This window comes from Bidens hawaiensis, unplaced genomic scaffold (genome assembly GCF_021521415.1).
Source record: "Bidens hawaiensis isolate Kalapana, Puna unplaced genomic scaffold, B.hawaiensis_p1.1 tig00049628_1, whole genome shotgun sequence".
NCBI classification, from domain to species: Eukaryota; Viridiplantae; Streptophyta; class Magnoliopsida; order Asterales; family Asteraceae; genus Bidens; species Bidens hawaiensis.
The window spans coordinates 2,393-23,358 of record NW_027498872.1 but is presented as its reverse complement, the minus strand read 5'-3'; the positions used below and the strand labels follow the sequence as shown (position 1 = coordinate 23,358).

At 33.1% G+C, this 20,966-nt stretch overlaps 1 protein-coding gene across 1 annotated transcript; it reads right to left on the bottom strand.

Annotated features, from left to right (window-relative positions):
• Positions 1–1,124: 1,124 nt before the first annotated feature.
• LOC143598088 (uncharacterized) lies at positions 1,125–13,932 on the bottom strand. Its single transcript, XM_077076400.1, has 17 exons — positions 13,821–13,932; positions 12,476–12,634; positions 12,342–12,407; positions 12,181–12,270; positions 10,827–11,126; positions 9,257–9,354; positions 8,899–8,934; positions 7,718–7,838; positions 7,392–7,628; positions 6,621–6,716; positions 6,443–6,508; positions 5,683–5,721; positions 5,459–5,593; positions 4,159–4,505; positions 2,653–2,746; positions 2,360–2,518; positions 1,125–1,275 (listed from the first exon to the last, which is right to left on the bottom strand). The coding sequence occupies exons 1-17, from the start codon at positions 13,917–13,919 to the stop codon at positions 1,177–1,179; spliced, it is 2,241 nt and encodes a 746-aa protein (XP_076932515.1). The 5' UTR covers positions 13,920–13,932; the 3' UTR covers positions 1,125–1,176.
• Between the last annotated feature and the right edge of the window lie 7,034 nt (positions 13,933–20,966).

Sequence of the window (20,966 nt, the reverse complement as noted above, 5' to 3'; positions counted from 1 at the left end):
AGGTTTGTGCTATCTGGGATTGTGGGCACCGGCCATTAGCCAAGAGGTGTACCACGTAGCCGGATTATATTGCCATATAAGTCATAAAAAAAGTGATTCTATATTTAACTCAAAGAAACAGTCATGAATGATACAACAATTCATCAATATCCTTTACCCAAAACTACATAAATAAGACAGATAGATATTTATTTTTTAATAACTAAACCTAAATCATAATGATAAGAAAAATAATTTATTGTTATGCAAATTTATTTATATTAAATGCCTCTGAAATAAATAATAATTAAAACAAAACAAAAAACACAAACATGATAGGTTCAATACATATGACAATTGTATATATTTTCAAGCAACTGATTGCCTTGTCATACTAGAACTTATTGTTTCTCATGAATCAACTCATCAACCAGAAAAGTATTCCTACAAGGGATTTATGATTTTTTTTTTCCATTTTGACTTTCTGTGAAGTCAACATCTCTCTGGTCAAATAGTCAAAATACCAATACTTCATACCGATTATACATTTACATGGACGCGATACAATACAACTACCGCATGTGTTCAAATATACGACTCACAAACATTTGGAAGCTGAAAAGTCACTCGTGGTTGCCTACAGGTCCTGCAAAACAAACAAGATGAGCATATGTTTATACAGTTGATCATTGCTCGTAAAATAAAATTTTTATTTTAATGATAATTTTTATGATATGATCATATTGATATACATGCAAAACATATTTATATACTATAAGTAATATACTATAAGTAATATACACTTTTAACCCATTTAATTTTTCAATAATTATATTTTTTTATAATAGTGTGCTATGGTTAACTTTCCAGAAAGGAAAATTAAATACCTGGTTTTGATAAATTTTTTTCTCATTCCGATATAATTTTATTAAAAACAGAGTTGTATTAGAAATAGCTTTTTTAGTATCATAAACTAAACAAACATCAGTATAGTAAACATTATTTTTATGTTTTACGCATGTAACGAATTTCCCGCACAGCAAATTCCTACCACAATGTGCGCGGGAATCCCACTAGTTCAATATATTTTGCATTCATGAAATAAACTTTTCATTTTACCAGGATTTGGTAAGAGGAATATTTTATAAAATTTTACGAACCAAGCCCGGAGTAATTGCATTCACGAGTAGACTAAATTCATCTTGATGACACAACCCTGTAATTGAGAACAAGGTCCTCGGGTTTCTTCCAAATATAAGTTCGGACCGTTGCTAAGCTCATATCGGATGTTAAGACCTGTATAACATGACACGAGTTAAATAAAAATATTAAAATAAAGTGGTTGATCAAATTTCCTATGATAAACTCACGGGACACGTTATCTAACCAACAAGATCAGGTAAAACACAACTTGTGTTGTGTTAATTGGGTCATGCTTCGCCCAAAGTGTATTTTTAGTAAAATAATACCTCTGACATCATTTTATCTATAAATTTACATCATCATCATCATAGTAACAATATAATTACACTAAATATCTGTAAACAATTTAAATTTTTGGACAAACAGTTTTTGGTAAACCTGAGTCATGCCAAAAAAAAATTATATCATTTGATTTGTTACTGACCCACCCAAACCGTTCATTTTGAAACCTCTACTCGCTAGAAATGTTCATGGTTGTCAAGAGTTGGAAAAAAAATTTATAATTGAAAATCGTTAGTTCGCAAAAAAGTTATAACTTATAAAAATGATAATATCATGCATATTCCAAAGATAAAAAGGAAAATTAAATAATAAAGATAGACGACCAGTTTGGCTTGCACATGTTCCAAACCTTGAACCAAACCATTGGATGGTTTGTTCACCCTAATAATACTCAAAGCTAAATCTATCCCTGCAAACGAACCGAACGTTAGGTGAACTATTCATGAACAGTTTCACAAGAAGTTCGGTACTTAGTAAATCAACAAAGAACAACAGTTTTGTTCATGTAGTTAAACTAACGAGTATGTACACATGTCTTGTTCGTTCTTTAAATTTGTTTATGTTTGTTCGTGTAACCGTTAACGAATGAACATAAACAAACACAAACACAAACACAAACACATGCATTTTCTTAACAAACACGAACAGAAAAAAAACCTTGTTCGTTTAAGTGTTCGGATTCGATTGTTTGTCCAGTTAAAAGTTAAACGAACGAACATGAAGTCATGAACATATCATGTTAGTGTTTGTTCGGTTCGTTTACAAGCCTAGCTAATCCAATCTTGGATTTCCGATGTTCTATTTTTCTACAATATCAGATTCCAAGATGATGGACTTTTAAGTGAAACATTAACCGTAAAAAGGAACATGAATGTAAATAAAGTCAAAAAATTGCCTGATTATTGCACAAGATCTCTATGTTAGGCTTAAGCTTCCAAGGCTTAAATCCGGATCTAAAAGTTCCATCAACGGTCCCGGGACCAAAAGTTGCATCACCACTCAAGCTATCTAATGGCTTGTCTAGAACCATCTTCTCCACTACATAGTTAACAACCTGTACATAAGATTAGTAAAACTTAGGTAAATATTCCTTAAAATAAACATGTTTAGTTGGTTTAAGGGGCGTTACAGTAAGTATACAAGAATGTAACGACGCAAACTGATGTCATTCGTATAATACAGTAGTACCTTGTGTATTCTTAAAATCCGAGGTGCACTCAGCTTCCCTTGTGTCAAGATCTGGGCGGCTGACCCTTCACATGGATGTAAATAGAAGCTGCACCTGAAATATAATTACAGTTTTATTATCAAGAAAAGTAAAATTTACTTTTAGTGCACATAAAATAATCGTCGGGTTTCTGAATGTTGAGAATTTTTATAGCTGAAAATTTTTAATTGATGTATTTTAAAGCTAGTACTTTTTTCTGGATAGAAGATTGTTACCTAAAAATCGAAAATAGAAATTGGACCAAAGCTGGTTATTTATTTATGCAATCAGCCCTTAAGATAATAATCAAACTTTTTAAAAATAAATGATTTAAGAGGTATTAAGCATTTGAATGAACTTTAAAGAACTTTTGATCCATTTGACCTCCTTTCCTGATAACTACACTTTCACTATCACGTATTGTGCATAGGCCTGTAAATGGACCGAACGTTCAGTGAACTGTTCGACAGGATGCTAGATTATGAATATTTATTTAATAAACGAACAAACATGAACAAAATTTTTTTTTTCATTTAATTAAATGAACGAACGTCAACACATGTCGCATTCATTCATTTATGTTCGCTTACGTTCATTCATTTAAATTTGTTATGTTCATTCCTTTAAATTTGTTTATGTTCATTCCTTTACGTTCATTTATGTTCGTTAGTTACATATTTATAAGTTCAATCGTTAATATATTCATGTAAATTGGTCTCGTTTTTATAAATTTTTAAGTTAGAACACATTGTTGTTCAAATTAACTTTTAATTGGTTTTAGCTCAGTTATGTTCGTTCATTAACGTTCGTTAACCATTAGTTTATATGTTAACTAACGAACACAGACACGTTCAATTTATTAACAAATGAACGTGAACAAGAAAATCACGTTCATTTAACTGTTTCTGTCCGATCGTTTGTTCGGTTAAAGTGAACCGAACTAACATGAACATGCTATGTGCGTGAGCCGTTCGCTTATAGTGTTGACAAGCAAACACAAACAAGAAAACCTCGTTCGTTTAACCGTTTGTGTTCGATCGTTTTTTCGGTAAAATTAAACAAACAAACAAACATGAGCATGCTCCATTTGTAAACATTTGTGAACCCGTTAGTTTAGACCGTTAACAAACAAGCACAAACACATTCATTTTCTCAACAAACGAACACAAACAAGAAAAGTCGGTTAAAGTTAAACGAACGAACATGAACATGCTCCGTTTGTGAACCGTCTGTTTATACTTTTAAGAAACAAACATGAACATGAATCTGTTAATTTTTTTAATGAACAAGAAAATCCTGTTCATTTAAATGTTTCTATTCAGCCATTTCTTCGGTTAAAGTTAAGCAACCAAACACGAGCACGCTTCATTCGTGTCAGTTCGCTTCATTTACCGGCCTAAATTTAACCCCAACTGACCCGTTACCAATAACATACAATCTAAATTAACCCATTAACAAATAAGCAGTTATAAGAATAAAAAACTTACTTGGTATGCTCCCTCGGGGGCAACCGATTATGCAAAACACAATCCAAAACCCACCACGGGAACTCTTTCTCATCCTCGGTTCCATCAAGGTCAGTAATTTTCTTCCTCCACGGCCCACTTTGTGGTCCCTCAGTAATAATTGAAGGGGGCGAAACAGTTGAGAATGTAAATGGTGGATACACCACAGTATCATTTTCACTGTTACTGTCTACCTCAGCTTTTGAAACAGTATTGCTCCTGCCAGATGGCGCTTCCCCATTGACTGAAGGTTGAGACCCAGGTTTGTGTTTCTTCTTGGACAACCAATGAATCAATAGTCCTTTTAGGGTTTCTCGAGCCAGATTGATCTGCAAAGAAGAAAGAAATTGTTTGGTTTTTAAACAGGGGTGTGCATGAATTCAAAATTACCTAAGTGCTGAATCGTAACTGGAGTAACTGAAGTAACCAAACTGAAATAACCAAATCCAATCAAAATTCAAAGGTTTGGATTTATGGTTATTGAATTAAACAATTTTTCAGTTCGTTTTCGGTTTTGCTGTCAACCAAAAAAAATGCACAAACCGTAACTGGAATAACTTACGTAACCAAACTGAAATAACCGAACCAAAATAATTGAACCTATAAACTATCAACAGTTTGGTTTTATTCAACTTAAAAATCCGATTTTTTGAATCGGTTTCGGTTTTGCTATTAACCAAAAATCAAACCGAAAAAACAGAATATAGTAATTTATAAGAAATTAATAAATAGTGTAGCCCAAAAATACTGGATCCAAATGTGTAATAATCAAGTAACCTTAACAAATAAATTTAGGCTCAAATTTATTATTTCGGGCTATTTTTTTCCGCCATAATTTCAAGCCCAGAAGATAAAACTGAAGAAATAACATCAAACCCTTTGTGAAAACCGAAACCGAACGGTTTTAAATTGTCAATTTTTTGTTCGAATTTGGTTTTCATATTTACCAAAATACAAATCGAATCCATTGGAACTGTGTATCCCAAAAATATTAGATCTAAATGTGTAATAATCAACTAATTTTAATTAACAAATTTAATTAGGCTCAAATTCAATATTTTGGGCTTCTATTTTCAGCTTAAAATTTTCAAGCCCAAATGGTAAAACCAAAAGGCCAAAACCGAAATCATTGTGGAAACCACAACCGAACGGTTTTCAAAATCTCAAATATCAAATTTTCGGTTTGAGCCCAAAACCAACCTAAACTGACCATGCACACCCTTACAGTATTAAGTTAATTACACTTAAATTTAGTTTCATAGTATTATTAAAGTATATGCACCTTGTCATCTTCAGCTTTCTCGATTATGTGGAGGTCAGCAGAATACATTTCTGCAGAAAAGCATTGAGGGGTATCTAAATGAATAGACAAACTCCCGAGCCTCGTATCAGCAGTGAACCATGTAGGAATGCTGACCTGGCAAACAAAGATATGGTTAGAAGATATTATTCAAATATATTTGTATACATTATTCCCATAATGATATATTGATAGATATTAGTTACCATTTCAAACAGTTCTTCTTTCTTCTTTTCAAATGAAATCTGCAACATAGAAATTCAAAACATGAGCATCACAGTTAAATGAACTGAAAGAACATGAACAAGGCATGTTCATGTTCATTCGTTTAACTTTAACAGAACAAACGATCAAACATAAACAGCGGGTTTTTTTTTTTGTTCGTGTTCGTTCGTTAAGAAAATTACGTGTTCGTGTTTATTTATATCCGTTCGCCAACGATATAAACAAACATAACTGAATATACATGAACAAAAAGAAACAAACATAAGTAAACATGAGCATCAATCTATCGCCCCTAAAAATTTAAATGAATATAAGAACAAATGAACAAACGTAAACAAACGAGCATAAACAACGCAATTAAATGAATGTAAGCGAACGTCCCCGAACGTAAATGAATGAACGAGACATTTGTTCATGAATGTCCGTTTTAACTAAATGAACAACAAATGTTGTTCGTGTTCGTTTGTTTTTTAAATAAACAAAGATGCACCGACTTCCAATCGAACGTTTCACTAAACCTCACATTTGAGCCAACATTTGACCCGTTACTGGTCAAATATACCCAAATCAACCCATTATGGGTAAAAAGGTCAAAATTGCTACATCAGCTACCTATTAATCTAGATGGCAATATAAAGTTAATCCAAAATAGCAAGTGCGTTTTTACAGTACAAATAGAAAAGGGGCCAAAATGTAGTGTAATAATGTAGGGGTCAAAATGTGATAGTGTAATAATATGACCTGTCCATAATCCTCAATCACAACACCTCTAGTGATCTCCCAAAGCTTCACAGAACCAGCATTATCCTATTAAACAAACAACCATATTCTTAAAAACAAAACAAGAAACAAAATACGCTTTTAAAATGGTTAGAAAATATCAAAAACTGAAAAAAGTAAAAGCCAAAAATAATATTACCTTGGTCAGGACATGCCTTTTATTGTTTAATATTTCATGTTGCACTATCCCTGGAATCCCATCAATACTAAAGGTGGCTTTTTGATACACAGGAACCTATAAATCAATTTCATCATTATTTTTGTAACATTCTTTTACAAATGATAAGTTTTTAACCATAAAAGAGACTAGAATAGTATATAGGGGTGTGCATAAAATAAATTAGCCGACTCATAACTGAACCTAACCAACCGATTGGCCAATTCTGGTTATTTATATTTTCATAACCGACCAAACCGAATGGACACATGATGTAGTGAAAACACGGTTAACCAACCCGACCCACGGCTATGTAGTATTGTCGTATGGTACAAAGGTCTAAAATTAAAGCCCAATTAATAAATTATTCAAGCCCGAATGTCTAATAACAATTTATCAAGTGACTAAAAAATTTCAAGCCAAAACTTTTTAGACCAAATTACATTGTTTTGGGCTCTTTTTGTTAGGCCCAAACATTTCATGACCAATTCTAGTTCACGGTTAACCAACTCAAACCGAACCGGATCAGAATCTAAAACCGATTTAACCATAACCGACTTAACCATGACCAATCAGGTATGGTTCTCTGGTTAACCAAAAGTTAAGTTATAGTTATGATCTTGGGCCAAAGCCGACCATGCACACCCCTAAATCATAGAGAAACCTAACTTGGGCCTACAGGCCATAAACTAACAAAGCCTAACAATAATAAGTATAATCATAATTAAATTAATGATAGAAAAGATGACTCACAGGGGTAGATCCTTCTAAAGAAGCCCTAGCCCTTGAAAAAGACAAATTTCCAGCAAGAAACGAACCGCCTCGTTGAAACACTTTCTCAGGAGTTAAACCTTCAGAATGCCACCTGTGCACAGAAGAATCTGTTGTTGCAACCCATATACCATCATCATGTAATGCTAACTGCTGAATAGGATGTTCCTCATTGCAAAGCAACACACTCTCTCTTGTTGAAAGATCTGTCAAGTATAACTACAAGTAGGAACAGATATATGATCATAATCAGTTGCTAAATGTGCATCCAAACGCCCCCTTATCTAGAGATATAGATGTGAACTCACGGAAAGATCTCGTCCACCACTATACACATGAGTAAATGTTGGAGTGCTTGCGAGTGCCCACACAGAATCAGTATGAACAGCATAAGAGTGTATGCACCGCTGCTGCCCTAGATCCCACAATCTATCACAAATATATATTATATGAAATCATCATATCCGTTTTAAAAAGAAAAAGAAAAAAAAAGCATGAAACAACTTTTCTTGTCTTGTTGAATTAGTCTTCTGTTTAGCATGAAACATTTATTTTGATTATATGCTGCCACAATCATAACTGCAACACATTACCGGTAGAGCTGTGTATGAAGTATGAACCAAGACAGGGGAGCCAGCTTGTACATCGTCGAACCAACTCGTTTATTTAAAAGTAAATATAATTTTAGATTTCTACACATATTGATATATATATATATATATATATATATATAGGGTTGGGTTAAAGTAAAAATATTTAGTTTTCTAGGAAGAGTAAGAATAGATCTAGGCGCTTGGATATAGGATCTAGTGGTTGAGATTAGTAATTTTCAAAATACTAAATAGTTTTCTAGGATAGATAGGCTCACATAGTTTCCTAACTTCAAATTTTATGTCCTTCCAACTCTTCCAAGAAAACTATGTACTTTTATTTTAACCATTTTCTGTATGTATGTGTATATGTATATATATATATAGGGGAGGGTTATCCTAAAAACAAGTAGTTTCCTAGGAAGGCTAGGAACAAATCATAGTCATTGGATCATGTTAATCAATGGTTGAGATTTAAAATTACCAAAAACCGGCATAGTTTCCTAGAATTACTCTTTCACCATTATAACCGTCATAGCTTCCTAGAATTGTTCTTTCACCATAATTTGTAATGTCACATGTCAAAAATCTATTGGTTCTTGCCATTCCTAGGAAACCTCTTATTTTTATTTGAACCCTTTTCTCTATATATATATAAGAAAAAAATCATCTTAACATACACATAATTCATAGCCAATATACTACAAAACTTATAGTTCATATATATTATAATTTGGGTTATACTTTTTGGTTATAGCTTATATATTAAAACTTAGCCAAGGAGAAGGCTAACAAGCCAGCTAAACGAGCCTAACGAGGGAGCCAACAAGGCACGCTTACCTTGGCTTGGGCTCAACCAAGCCGGCTCAGTAGCCATAATTAGCAGTAAAGATACCTACCTGATCATAGAATCGGAGGATCCTGAGAGGCAGAACCTGAAATGATGATAATGTGGCCTCATTAACCAAATAGCTTAATAATCCAAAAATAAATAAATAAATAAAGCTTGTCTGCGTAATGTTTGAATAAAAACAACGAAAAAACATAATGCAAACTAAGGTCTGGGGCACGAAAGCGCTTTAACCAGATTAGATACTCAATGGTGTTGCATTTAAAACCTAGATGCTATGCATTGACTATCTAGTCAAAATACGAAGACAACATTACAATTTGAGTTAAAACCCAATAATTAGAGCATATATATATATTCATTTCAGGTTTCCAATGTAAACAAATAATATAAACAAGAAAACAAACCTCCTGGTAGAGTCGAGAAGCAGAGCCCTAATATTATCCGTATGCCCTCGAAGCTTCATTATCTTTGAACCAGTTCTTGAGTCCCAGACACGTACAGCCTGCAAGAAAAAAAATCCACATACATGCATGTAACAATTGATATGTGAAGTTACATGGCAGAAAATGTGTGAAAACCAAAAAAAATAAAAAATAAAAAATAGAAAAATAATAAGTAAACGAGCCAAGCCACTCATGAGCTACTTGAGGTCAGCTCACTAAAAGCTCGAATTGAGCCAAACTTAAATGAACTTGATCCCGAGCTAGAGCCTAAATATAACTATAAGCTTGTTTATTAATGTACTCGAGCTCGAGCCTAAATATAAGCTTGCTTAATAAACGAGCCAAGCTTGAACCTAAATATATGCTTGTTAAGTAAGGAGCCCAAGCTTGAACCTAAATATAAGCTTGTTTGATATACGAGCCCAAGTTTGACTTATCAAGCTTGAGCCTTGAGCTGGATCAAGCGCCAAAACAAGGCTGTTATATTATAATTTTTATTTCATCTATATTGTAAAAAACTATTATTATATAAATAATTATGATAAGAATAATTATAAAATATATATAATGCTACATACAAATATTAGAATAAAAAGTACATACAAAACTAATAAATAATAAACAAGCCAATCCCAAGCCGAGCTCAAGCCCAAATATAAGCTTGTTCAATAAACGAGCATGAGCTCGAGCCCAAATATAAGCTTGTTTAATAAACGAGCCCGAGCTTAAGTTATCAAGCTCAAGCTGGCCCACAAGCCTAACGAGCCTATTAACTTATAACGTTTATTTAATATGTTAAGCATATACTTTCATAAAAACTATTATTATACAAATTATTATGATACATTTAACTAAATAATATATATATTATGTTATATGCAAAAATTATAATTGAAAATAACAATAAATGTGCATAAATTAATTAATAATAAACGAGCCGGGCTTGAGCTTGAAAAACTCGGAGTGTTCACCGGTTTGGATATCAGTTTATTCGGTTTTGAATTCTTTTTGGTCCTAACTGAAAACCAAATCAATCTGAATTAGAAATGCGTCAACTGAATCCAATTTAACCCATTAAACCGATTAAGCAAGATTTATTCGCGTTCAACCAATTAAACCAAATAAGCAAGATTTATACAATTTAAAGTATTCAACTGGTTATTATTCGGTTTATTCAATTGAATTTGGTTCAGTTATCCAAATGAGCAAGATTTGTGGAACCGAAAAAACAAATTCACAATTCAGAAACGGTTAAGAACCACACCGAAAACCGAACAATTCAGTTCGGTTTTTTCCGGTTACAAATATCGTTTGTTTTTCGGGTTTTTTTGGTGTTTGGTTTTTTGCACACCCTATAAAAAACTACTCACGAACAGAGCTCAGCTGCTCAAGCTTTAGAAACAGAGCTCGAAACAAGCCGAGCTGAAGCTCGAGCTCTCGTAAGTTAAACAAGCCGAGATTAAACCTACACTCTCAGGATTGGTTCGTTTACACCCTTAAAATCAATCCCTACAAAGTTTACAAAATATACCTTCTCGGTTCCACCAGACACCAAAAGGGTCCCACTGTCGTTCATTGCTAATGCATAAACGGACTCTTTGTGTCCTTTAGCAGAAATTGGAACATATCCTTGAGGTTGATTTGTCTGTGATGTTGTAATGCTGTTACTTGAGCTAATTGCACGTAAACTTGTAGTGGGTCCTGTGCCATTAATTCCATTTGACGAATCAGCAACTGCCACCTCACTAGTCTTTGTGAATTGAGCAACCGCTGCTTCAAGATCCCATATGAATACTTCACCACCAAGTCCACCCGAAGCTACAATATTGCTCTAAAAGATTAAAATGCCAAAAGAATTTATTATCAGAATAGTCGATTAAATCGAAATAGTAGGGTAAAAGTGGAACAGGTTAAAGTGCAAGAAAACATGGGTTGTGTTTAAACAAGTTTGGGTCGGACTCTTGGTTTTAGATAGTGCAAGACGTTTAGGTCCCGAAAGTCGAGGTGAGAGCTTTATGTACGCAAGGGCTTATGTACAACCATATAAGCTTGATGTATATCCAAAAGCTGCACTTCTCTTTCCCGAAAGTCGAGGTGAGAGCTTTACATACACAAGGCCTTATGTACAACCATATAAGCTTTATGTATATATAAAAGTTGCACTTCTCTCCAACTCTTTTACATATCAACCATCTTTATGAAGTAAACCATTCATAATATCTTTATTCTGTTGATTGTTTTTACATATCATCCTCCTCAATACACTAATCTGACTAATGTTGACCCCCATGTGAAAGTAGCACCGTCTCTGTTTTAATTATCTTTTTTTTGAATCTCGTCGCGCACTTTATAAAACCAAGTCATATGTAGGCTGACCATATAACATGTTTGGAAACAGAAAGGGGAGTGCGCGGGTTGGAATTCAGGTAAAAAACAAGTCAAGCCGCCAACCAATTTGAAGTGTTCAGATAAACAGGTTAATGGGTCGTGTCCGAGTTACATGGTTAAGCATGTCCCTGTTAGGGTTGAGTTGTTTTGACACGATTATTAAACCGGTAGCGTTCAGGCAACACGGATTGCACCACTAAATTTAAACCTTCAAACTCGCTTTTTTAATGATTGATCATATATTGTAACAATTTTGGATTCAAAGTTAACACACACTCTATTTTAAAGTAATAGAAATGGATAAAGTGTCTTCGTGTCAACTCAACCCAACCCGTTCCCTATATTCAGTACCCATTTTAACCCATTATTCAAACTCAAGTCACACCCAACTTACCACCTCTACTGGAAACGGTGTTCATAATTTCAAATTTTCAGCTGAATATGGTGTCTTTTAATTAGAATAAAGCAGAAAAGCATATTTTCAAAGCAGAGGTTACATTATTTTCTGCAGCAGCAAGACAAGTAACATAATCTGTGTGCTGGCGAAAAGTCCTTGTGCAAGTTCCTTCTGAAAAACAATCCCAAGTCTGGTGCAATCCATAATAATATTAGTGAAAGTTATGTGAACATTAATGATAATTTTGTAAATATATTAAACCTTGACAGTTGTATCTGAGGAGCAGGATACAAGGGTATTCCCTCCAACAATGACTGCATCATTGACCTGTACAACCCAATTTGTTCTTTAGTGAAGTAGTATTAATTGAGCATAAGTGATGTTTAGAAATATACCCAGTCAACATGAGACTCGAAAGTAGTTGAACAGGTGGCACCCTCTTCACCTAATGCCCATCTTTTTAGCGTGCCATCACGGCTCCCGGTGAAGAGGTAACTACAATTATCTGGCTCTGATGGCTTTAAGACAGATAAACAGTTGACACCTGCACGATGCTGCAAAGTGCAAACCAAGGGGCTCAATATAGAATTTGAGTAAATTTGTTTTAAATATGGTTATAGTAAGCAACTGAGGATAGGAATATATTCTAATGATTTATTCATTGAAAGTTAGACTCCATTGATGAATAGTAAAGATATAAAACAATTCAGCCACCACTGACCGTGTAACACGGGTCGTATTGTAATGCAAAAAGTGGTCAAGCGGGCCCTTTTAATAGTCATCCGGATCGTATGACAGGTGGATCGTATGACAGGTGAAAAAGTCATATGGATCGTATGAGAGCTAAATCATACGGCCGGTATGATGTCTATGGTGACAAAGAAATGACTTATGTAACCACTGACAAAGCCATACGGATTGTATGACCTTTTTCTCCCTATCATACGGCCTATATGATGTTTTCAACTGATGAAGAAATGGCTTGTGTGACCATTGACAAAACCATACGTGTTATATGAACTTTTTCGCCCTATCACATGACCGATATGACATCATACGACTCGTATGACGTTTTTAACTAACAAAGAAATAACTTTCGTGACCACTTACAAAGCCATACAGGTCTTATGACCTTTTTTGCCCTATAATACCCCCATATGACATCATACAGCCTGTAAGATAGGGCAAAAAAGGCCATTCAAACCATATGACAACACGGGAAAAAAAAGGTTATACCGAGCGCATGATATAACAGGCAAGCTGGTGTATACTTTTGGGGTGGTGTGCCGATAGTAGGACCCATTTACCTTTATTTGTATAGAAAAAATTGATAACCGAGCTTCTAATCACAGTTTATTGTTTTGGTTTGAATTAATCTTAATTATATTATCATATTTGAACAATTCAACTAAATGCATAAATTATATTATTATATTTGAATCATCACAATAAATGCATCTACATGTTCTCTAGTAAGTAGTAGGAAACATATCTAGCGTCACAATACTCACTAGAACAATCAAACAAATAAAATACTAGATAAGGAGACGATCACTATATAGTCGAGAAACATTCCCTCTTGGTCTTATATGTATTTTAACTTCATACCTTGTAAATTATATGGAAATCTTTTGTGAAGTTTAAGCATGGTGGGGCAAGGATATGCAAACATATTATGGGAGTGTAACAATTTTATGTCCAAATAAAGAGGAAAACTGTACAAACAAAATAAACTCTAACCTTTGTGTCATCGGCATCATTTAAAACATATGTCAGTCTTTTCTCCCTACGAGGGCGAACTGAATTTGAGGTATTGCCTGCACTACCCACACGGTGCATTGCGGAGTTCCCTACACCAAATTTAATAAACTTAAGGCACACAACAAACTATACTTTCATGTAGGGCTGTAAACGAACCGAACATTCGGGCAACTATTCGCGAACTGTTTGGCAGGAAGTTCATTTACGTTCGTTTCGTTCATTTAATAAATGAATGAACAAGGAATTTCATTCAATTAATTAAATGAAAGGAACACAAACGGAGTCCATGTTCGTGAACATTCGAAAAGGGTTTGTTAATGTTTGGTCCTTTATGTTTGTTCATTAAAGATTTTTTGTACTTTTTAATGATTTTACTAATTTAATGATATAAAATTAAGAAAAGTTATTAACTATAAACAAATATATACATACATATATATATAAATGAGTATTATTTGATTAATTTATATGCAAATTAACATATGAACGCTAAAAAAACACCAACAAAAACTTGGTAGCCGGATTGAGTCATTGACACTGGTCACTCTTGGCCAGCCAAATCAAATAAAACATTGTTTGTGTTCATTTGTGTCCGTCCGTTTGTATTCATGAACAAGTTCATTTCCTTGATGAACGAACACGAACACGAACAAAAAATTTCATTCAGCTAGGTGTTTGTGAACGGTTCGCTTGTCAGACAAAAGCTTAACAGACGAACATGAACAAGGCCTTTTCAATTCGGTTCATTTATAGCCCTACTTTCATGACAAGTTATAATAGCTCTCTATTACAAATGGTATTACTGCATAAACAACATTAATGCTAAGAATGATACCAATTCTTGCTATTTCACATGAATGAACCAAACACCAACAAGATTGCAAGAAGTTTTCCATAATAAGCACCAAATCTTAATTCTTAAATCATCTCAAAATACAATCTATTCGTTTATCTTTAAGATTACTATCTTGGTGTTCTGTTTGATTGTTTGGGACATAACTTAATTACGTAGAAACGGTGATAAACCACTTTAAAGGAGAAAGAAAAGAAAAGAAAAGAAAATATATACAGTTCTTTATTCCTGATATTAGTTGACTTAAAGCAAAATTCATTAAATTCAAACACTTGAAGACGCTTACTCAGGATATCAAATTAAGAAGCAAATGCGAGACCATTAAAGTCAAAAGAAAGGGAGGGGCATTAAGCTATAAACTTTCTTGATTATATTAACTTTTTAAATGGCTAACAAGTATAACTTCTTTAACGCTATCTACCATGTCCATAAATTCAAGAAACTGTCTACCAACTTGGTAATAAGTTATTAACAAGTACCACTATATGCCTCTTCTGTGTTCATTTACAATGAGAATATGTCTTAAAACAATTTGGTATTAAGTTTAAAGTACCACACATAAAGTATATGAATATTGTGTCATGTACTCAAGTGTGTAAATTATTGATTTGAAATAATGCGCTACCAAGTAAGATCATACTAAAACGAACATACACCGCCTTCACATTTGTCAATAACTTAGCTAACAAAAATCAAAGCAATATTATCTTAATTTTCTATTAGCTTATTGAAACTTACGGTTGAATTTAATCAACTAAAACTAAAATGATAGCACATATAGACTTCCCGTGTCTAGATGTTTAAAGTCATATACTGGGGATAGTTTCTTTCTCAATTTCATTAAAAAGTAGTGTTTACATTGCTATAGAAGGCAACCGGGCAACAAACTGCACTGCTAGCCCTTTTTAAATAGCAAAACTAAGTCGTTTAAATAACATTCATTGACCGTCGGGTCATAACATTACTATTCATTACCCGTTGGATACAACTAGTAGCTCTGCAGCCTCATGCGCTAAAAAATAATTATAATCATCGATACCACTTAAAATCATCCTAAACATAAAGATATATTCCATCATCATAACCTAATTACTTTCAAAATTTTCATAAACAGAGAAGCAATCAAAAAAATCAAGTAATCGTTAATCAACACAGTAAACAAGACTACTAAAATTCAACCAGTCATGAATGAACAAAATTAACGTAATATCATTTCCTTAATGAATGAACACGAAATTCCGTTCGGCTAGGTGTTCGTGAACCATTCGCTTGTTTGATAAAAGCTTAACGATCGAACATGAACAAGACCTTGTTCGGTTCGTTTACAGCCCTATCAATTCCAAATAGAATCATCCAAAACATATATAAATATGCCATTGTCAAGAAGCTGATCACTTTCAAAATTACATTAAAAAAAAAGAACAAAATCAACTACTAAATTCTACAAGTCATGAATGAAGTAACGAAATTAACACAATATCATTTTAACCTCATATCATCTGATTGTACATATTATTACACATAAAAAAAACCCTAAGCAACAAAACCCTAAGCAACACTTGTACTCAAATTCCTAAAACTCACATCAAATTCCAATGATTCAATAATAACAACACAGAGACCGAACGAATCTTACCACAAGATGAACCGATACGAATCCTATTAAACGAAACAGGTGTCTAATTCTTCAACAACTTTATGCTTCAATTTCTCCGAGTAATGTCGCCAATTAGCAAAAGATTAATCTGTAACTCACCGAAACCGACTAGACTTCCTAAACAGATGTGTATATATATATTTCATCATCAGAACCTACATACTTTGAATTTTTCACAAACAGTAAGCAATCAAGTTATGAATACTAGCAAATTCAACAAGCCTTAATAATGAAGTAACACGATTATCATCTAACTCTACTTATAGAAACCCTAAGCAGAAACAAAGTCTAAGTCAAATATCCGATTATTCATTCAATAATAACAACAACAACACGAAAACTGAACGAACGAACGAAGGAATCTTACCGAATAACCGAAAACACGCGTGTCAGATTAAAATTGAAGTGAAGCTGATCAAATTGAATTAGAAAGAGAATTGAATTGAATTGAATTGAATTGAATTGAATTGATTGATGAGAATTGTGAATGGAGTTGGAAGAGATGAATACTATGTCTTTCACATAAATTATTATTATTATTATTATTACGGTAAAATTCCTAAAATGTCTCCGTTTTAAAGATAGATTCTAAATATGTCCCCGTAAAATTCAAATTTCATCTTTGTCCCTTTACTAACACGTCATGTCCTCTATGTTAGGAGTTCGAGACTACATTTTTCTTAACTCGTCGCCTCCCTGTTATGTTAGCTCAAAACCTGTCGTCTCACCATCATGTGAGCTCAAAAAAGTCTTCTCCCCGTCATGTTAGCTAACTGTCTACCCGCCATATTAACTTAAACATTAAATTTAATAACTTTTGTTATTTAAATAATTATATCTAAACAAGATACACATAAAATGCTTTTGATGGTATACACTAGTTTTCTTAATCGTGTAATTAGTATCCAAAATACAGCATACAAGAATTTAAAAACCAATAAAATTAAAAATATTTAAATGTTTTTAAATAAGTTTAGGATTCATGTTTTTAGTAAATATAAGGTAGAATTTTTTTTTGCTAACATGGTGGAGGAGGGGGGCAACGAGTTTTGAGCTAATATGACGGGAAGGAAACGAGTTTTGATCTACCATTACAATGAGACGACGGTTTTGAGCTAATATGACAGGAAAAGGCAAGTTAATAAACATATTGTCTCAAACTTCTAACGTAGAGATGACAATGAGTTAGCAAGGGAACAAAAAGAAAATTTGAATATTAGAAGAACATATTTGGAATCTCTCGCTTAAAATAGGAAATTTTGAGAATTTTCCCTATTATTATTATTATTTTGTATAATATAATATATTATTTTTATTCTAGATGTATACTCATGATTAATTGGCAAACTGCATCCTGTCTACATTATATGAATGATATAGATATTTTTAAATAGGTTATTCTTTATAATATTAGATAATGTAAAATGATAACTTTATTAGTGTTGTTTTCTAAGATTTGTGTTTTCACTAAAAATATAAAGAATAGAAACATAAGAAAGATAAATGCTTGAAATTCTGACGGGTATTTATTAAACAACTTAACATGTATACATGATATATATGGGTATGCATGACATGCAGTATGTAATGAGCCCAACATAGGACACGGTTTTATAATCGGGTATGAAATTTTATTATTATTATTATTATTATTATTATTATTATTTTGTATAATATAATATTATTATTTTATTCTAGACGTATATTCATGATTAATTAAAAAACTGTATCCTGTTTATATGATACAAATGATATAAATATTTTTAAATAGGTTATTTCTTTATAATATTGGATAATGTAAAATGATAAGTTTATTATTAATGCTTTTTAAGACTTGTGTTTTCACTAAAAATATTTTTTAAAGAATAGAAATGTAAGAAAGATAAATGTTTGAAAATTCTAACGGTTATTTATTAAACAAACAAATAGGTATACGTGATATTCGTGGGTATGCACGATATGCAGCATGTATTGAGCCCAACATAGGACACGATTTCTCAATCGGGTATGAGATTTATATTTGCAACTATACTTTCCCTTGTGGTTTCAATAAAGTAGTAAAGAACAACTAAATTACTAAATGAACGGAGTCATATGTATACCTTGTAACGATGATGACTACCCGGTTGGTGAGAAGTGTAAAGGTAGCCACTATGTTTGTCAGTGAGACATTGAAGACGCAATCACTACCCGATTACAAAATCGTTAAAGGGTGACCACTATCTGATTAGCGAGATACTACCTTTTTAGTGAGATTTTGCACTGATCCCTTTCAAGTTTAACACACGGGAGGCGTGAAAGTTATCTCTATTATGATAGAGAGACAAGAAAGGTAATCAGTACCTGACTTAGTGAGACGTTGAAACGATGATCTCTAATCGATCAAAGAGAAAGTTTTAGTGAAAGCACACTCTCAATTAAAGATCGATAATTGAGCATACAGTAAATTTGTTAACATTCACCAGAACCACTATGCATCAGGCGTCATCGCTCATCACCTTTATGCATGTAAATAATTTTCGAAAAATAAATATGAAAATAATCCATACACCCTTTAGGTTCTTCAATTGGCGTCATTGTAAGTTACTCTAACTTTTGCCAAACTCATGTTACAAAATTACAACTTTCTATATTTATTAACTACAACTTTCTATCTTGAAAGTGTTATCTCAATATCATCCTAAATCACTAAGTTATGACATGATATATTGTTGGAGATGGTGATTTATTTATGAAAAAATTTTGTTAAAGGGTATGTATATTAAAAGGCCTTCACTTTATGCTTTTACAATAAAGTTTGTTTGATAATATAGATACTTTTAAAGAAAATGAGGAGATCTTTTAAAGAACAATTTTTAAATGTACAAGTGAAAAGAGTAGAGATCTAAAAGAAATATATGTGGAAATGTGCTTCAAGACAATAAAAGAAAATGAGATTTTCTTTAAACTTTTCCAATCCCATATTCTCAAAAAGTGTGATGAAGATAAAAGTTGATTATGATAGGGGAAAAGAAATATTTACCATAGTTTCAAAATATTAAAAGAATTTTTTTAAAATATAAATCTCATTTTTTTAACTGGCAGCGAATCTTTCAAATGGGATACTGGCTAAATTCACCATATCGAGATACACTCGTCTTTCGATCTGTGGAAAACTCTTACCTAAAGCCAACGCCTGTGAATACTCTCCCGAAGACATAAAAGTGCGGTGAGGTAAAACTCATTCACCTAGTGTCGCTGAAACTAAATGATGAGGGCAAGAATATAAAACACCAAATCTCTTCCTTACCACTACACCACAAGCTCATTGACAAATATAAATCTCATTTAATAAGACTTTGTAAACTAAAAAAACATCATGTGTGTAAAAGCAAGACACAATAATCCAAAACAACATCATCACTATTTGAAATCTAATGTTAAAATGGTAAGAAAAATAAAGACAAAATTACAAATTTTGTCATTTAAACATATGCGATTTATGGATCAGGTCCTTTAAAATGTTTTTTTGCAGGCGGTGTCCTTTACGTGGGATGTTTGTTTGATTTTTGTCCTTTTGGCTAACACCCATCCATTTTCGTCGTTAAGTGGTTGCACGTGAGAAACATGTGAGGGGTTCTTTTGTCTTTTCACCCATCCCTGCAACATGTCTTTAACACCCTCACTTCTGATTTTAAAACCCCTAAATAATCCCTTACAAAGCCCTAACACTCTTTCACCTTCCGATCCTCGATCAAACCAAGCAAGCACCCTCAGATGATATAATGGAGCCGCAATTCTACATTGGTGAAGCACACGATCAAGAAGATTATGCAAATTTCTACGGTAATTTCAACTTTCTAGGGCTTACTATAGTAATTTGTACTCGTTTTTAGTTTAATTTTGGTACTTACACAGTGATTACTGTTATTTTGTAGTTGGATTACCTCATATGTTTTCCATAATGTTGCACAATGGTGGTAAATTTACCAAATTCCTTGGAAGAGTTTATAATAGAGGTGTGGTGCATCATATTCATGAACTCGATATTGACATGTTTTCTGTTCATGAGGTTGATCGAATCTTGGAGCAAATAGGTTACTCTAAAGAAGAAACTAGATACTACCATTATCTAGTTCCAAATGAAGATTTGGATTTTGGGCTTAGAGCTTTGGGAAGTGATGACGATATTAGGGGATTTGCTCAGTATGTTGGAGAGCATAAAGTAATGAGTGTGTATGTTGAGCATGAAATAACCACTCTCCACACATATTTTTGCTCACCATCAAAGGTTGCAATTAAAGAAATCACTGATAAAGAGCATATGGCAATGGAGATAGCAACTGATATGTCTAATTCAGCCAAGAGAAAAAGATTTTTGTTGGGTTGGCATGCTAGTACAAATGAAGTTGGCCAAAGCAGTGGACAACAAGAGCAAATTGATCTTGTATTAGACGACCCTGAATTCGACCCTTCATTTGGAGACAATACCTTTGGTGATCATGAAGAAGGTGATAATCACCAACCTACAAATGAAGGTGAGACTCACCAAACTACAAATGAAGGTAATGTCATGGGAGTTGAAGGTAATGTCATGGGAAATGAAGGTAATTTCATGTGAGATGAAGGTAATGTC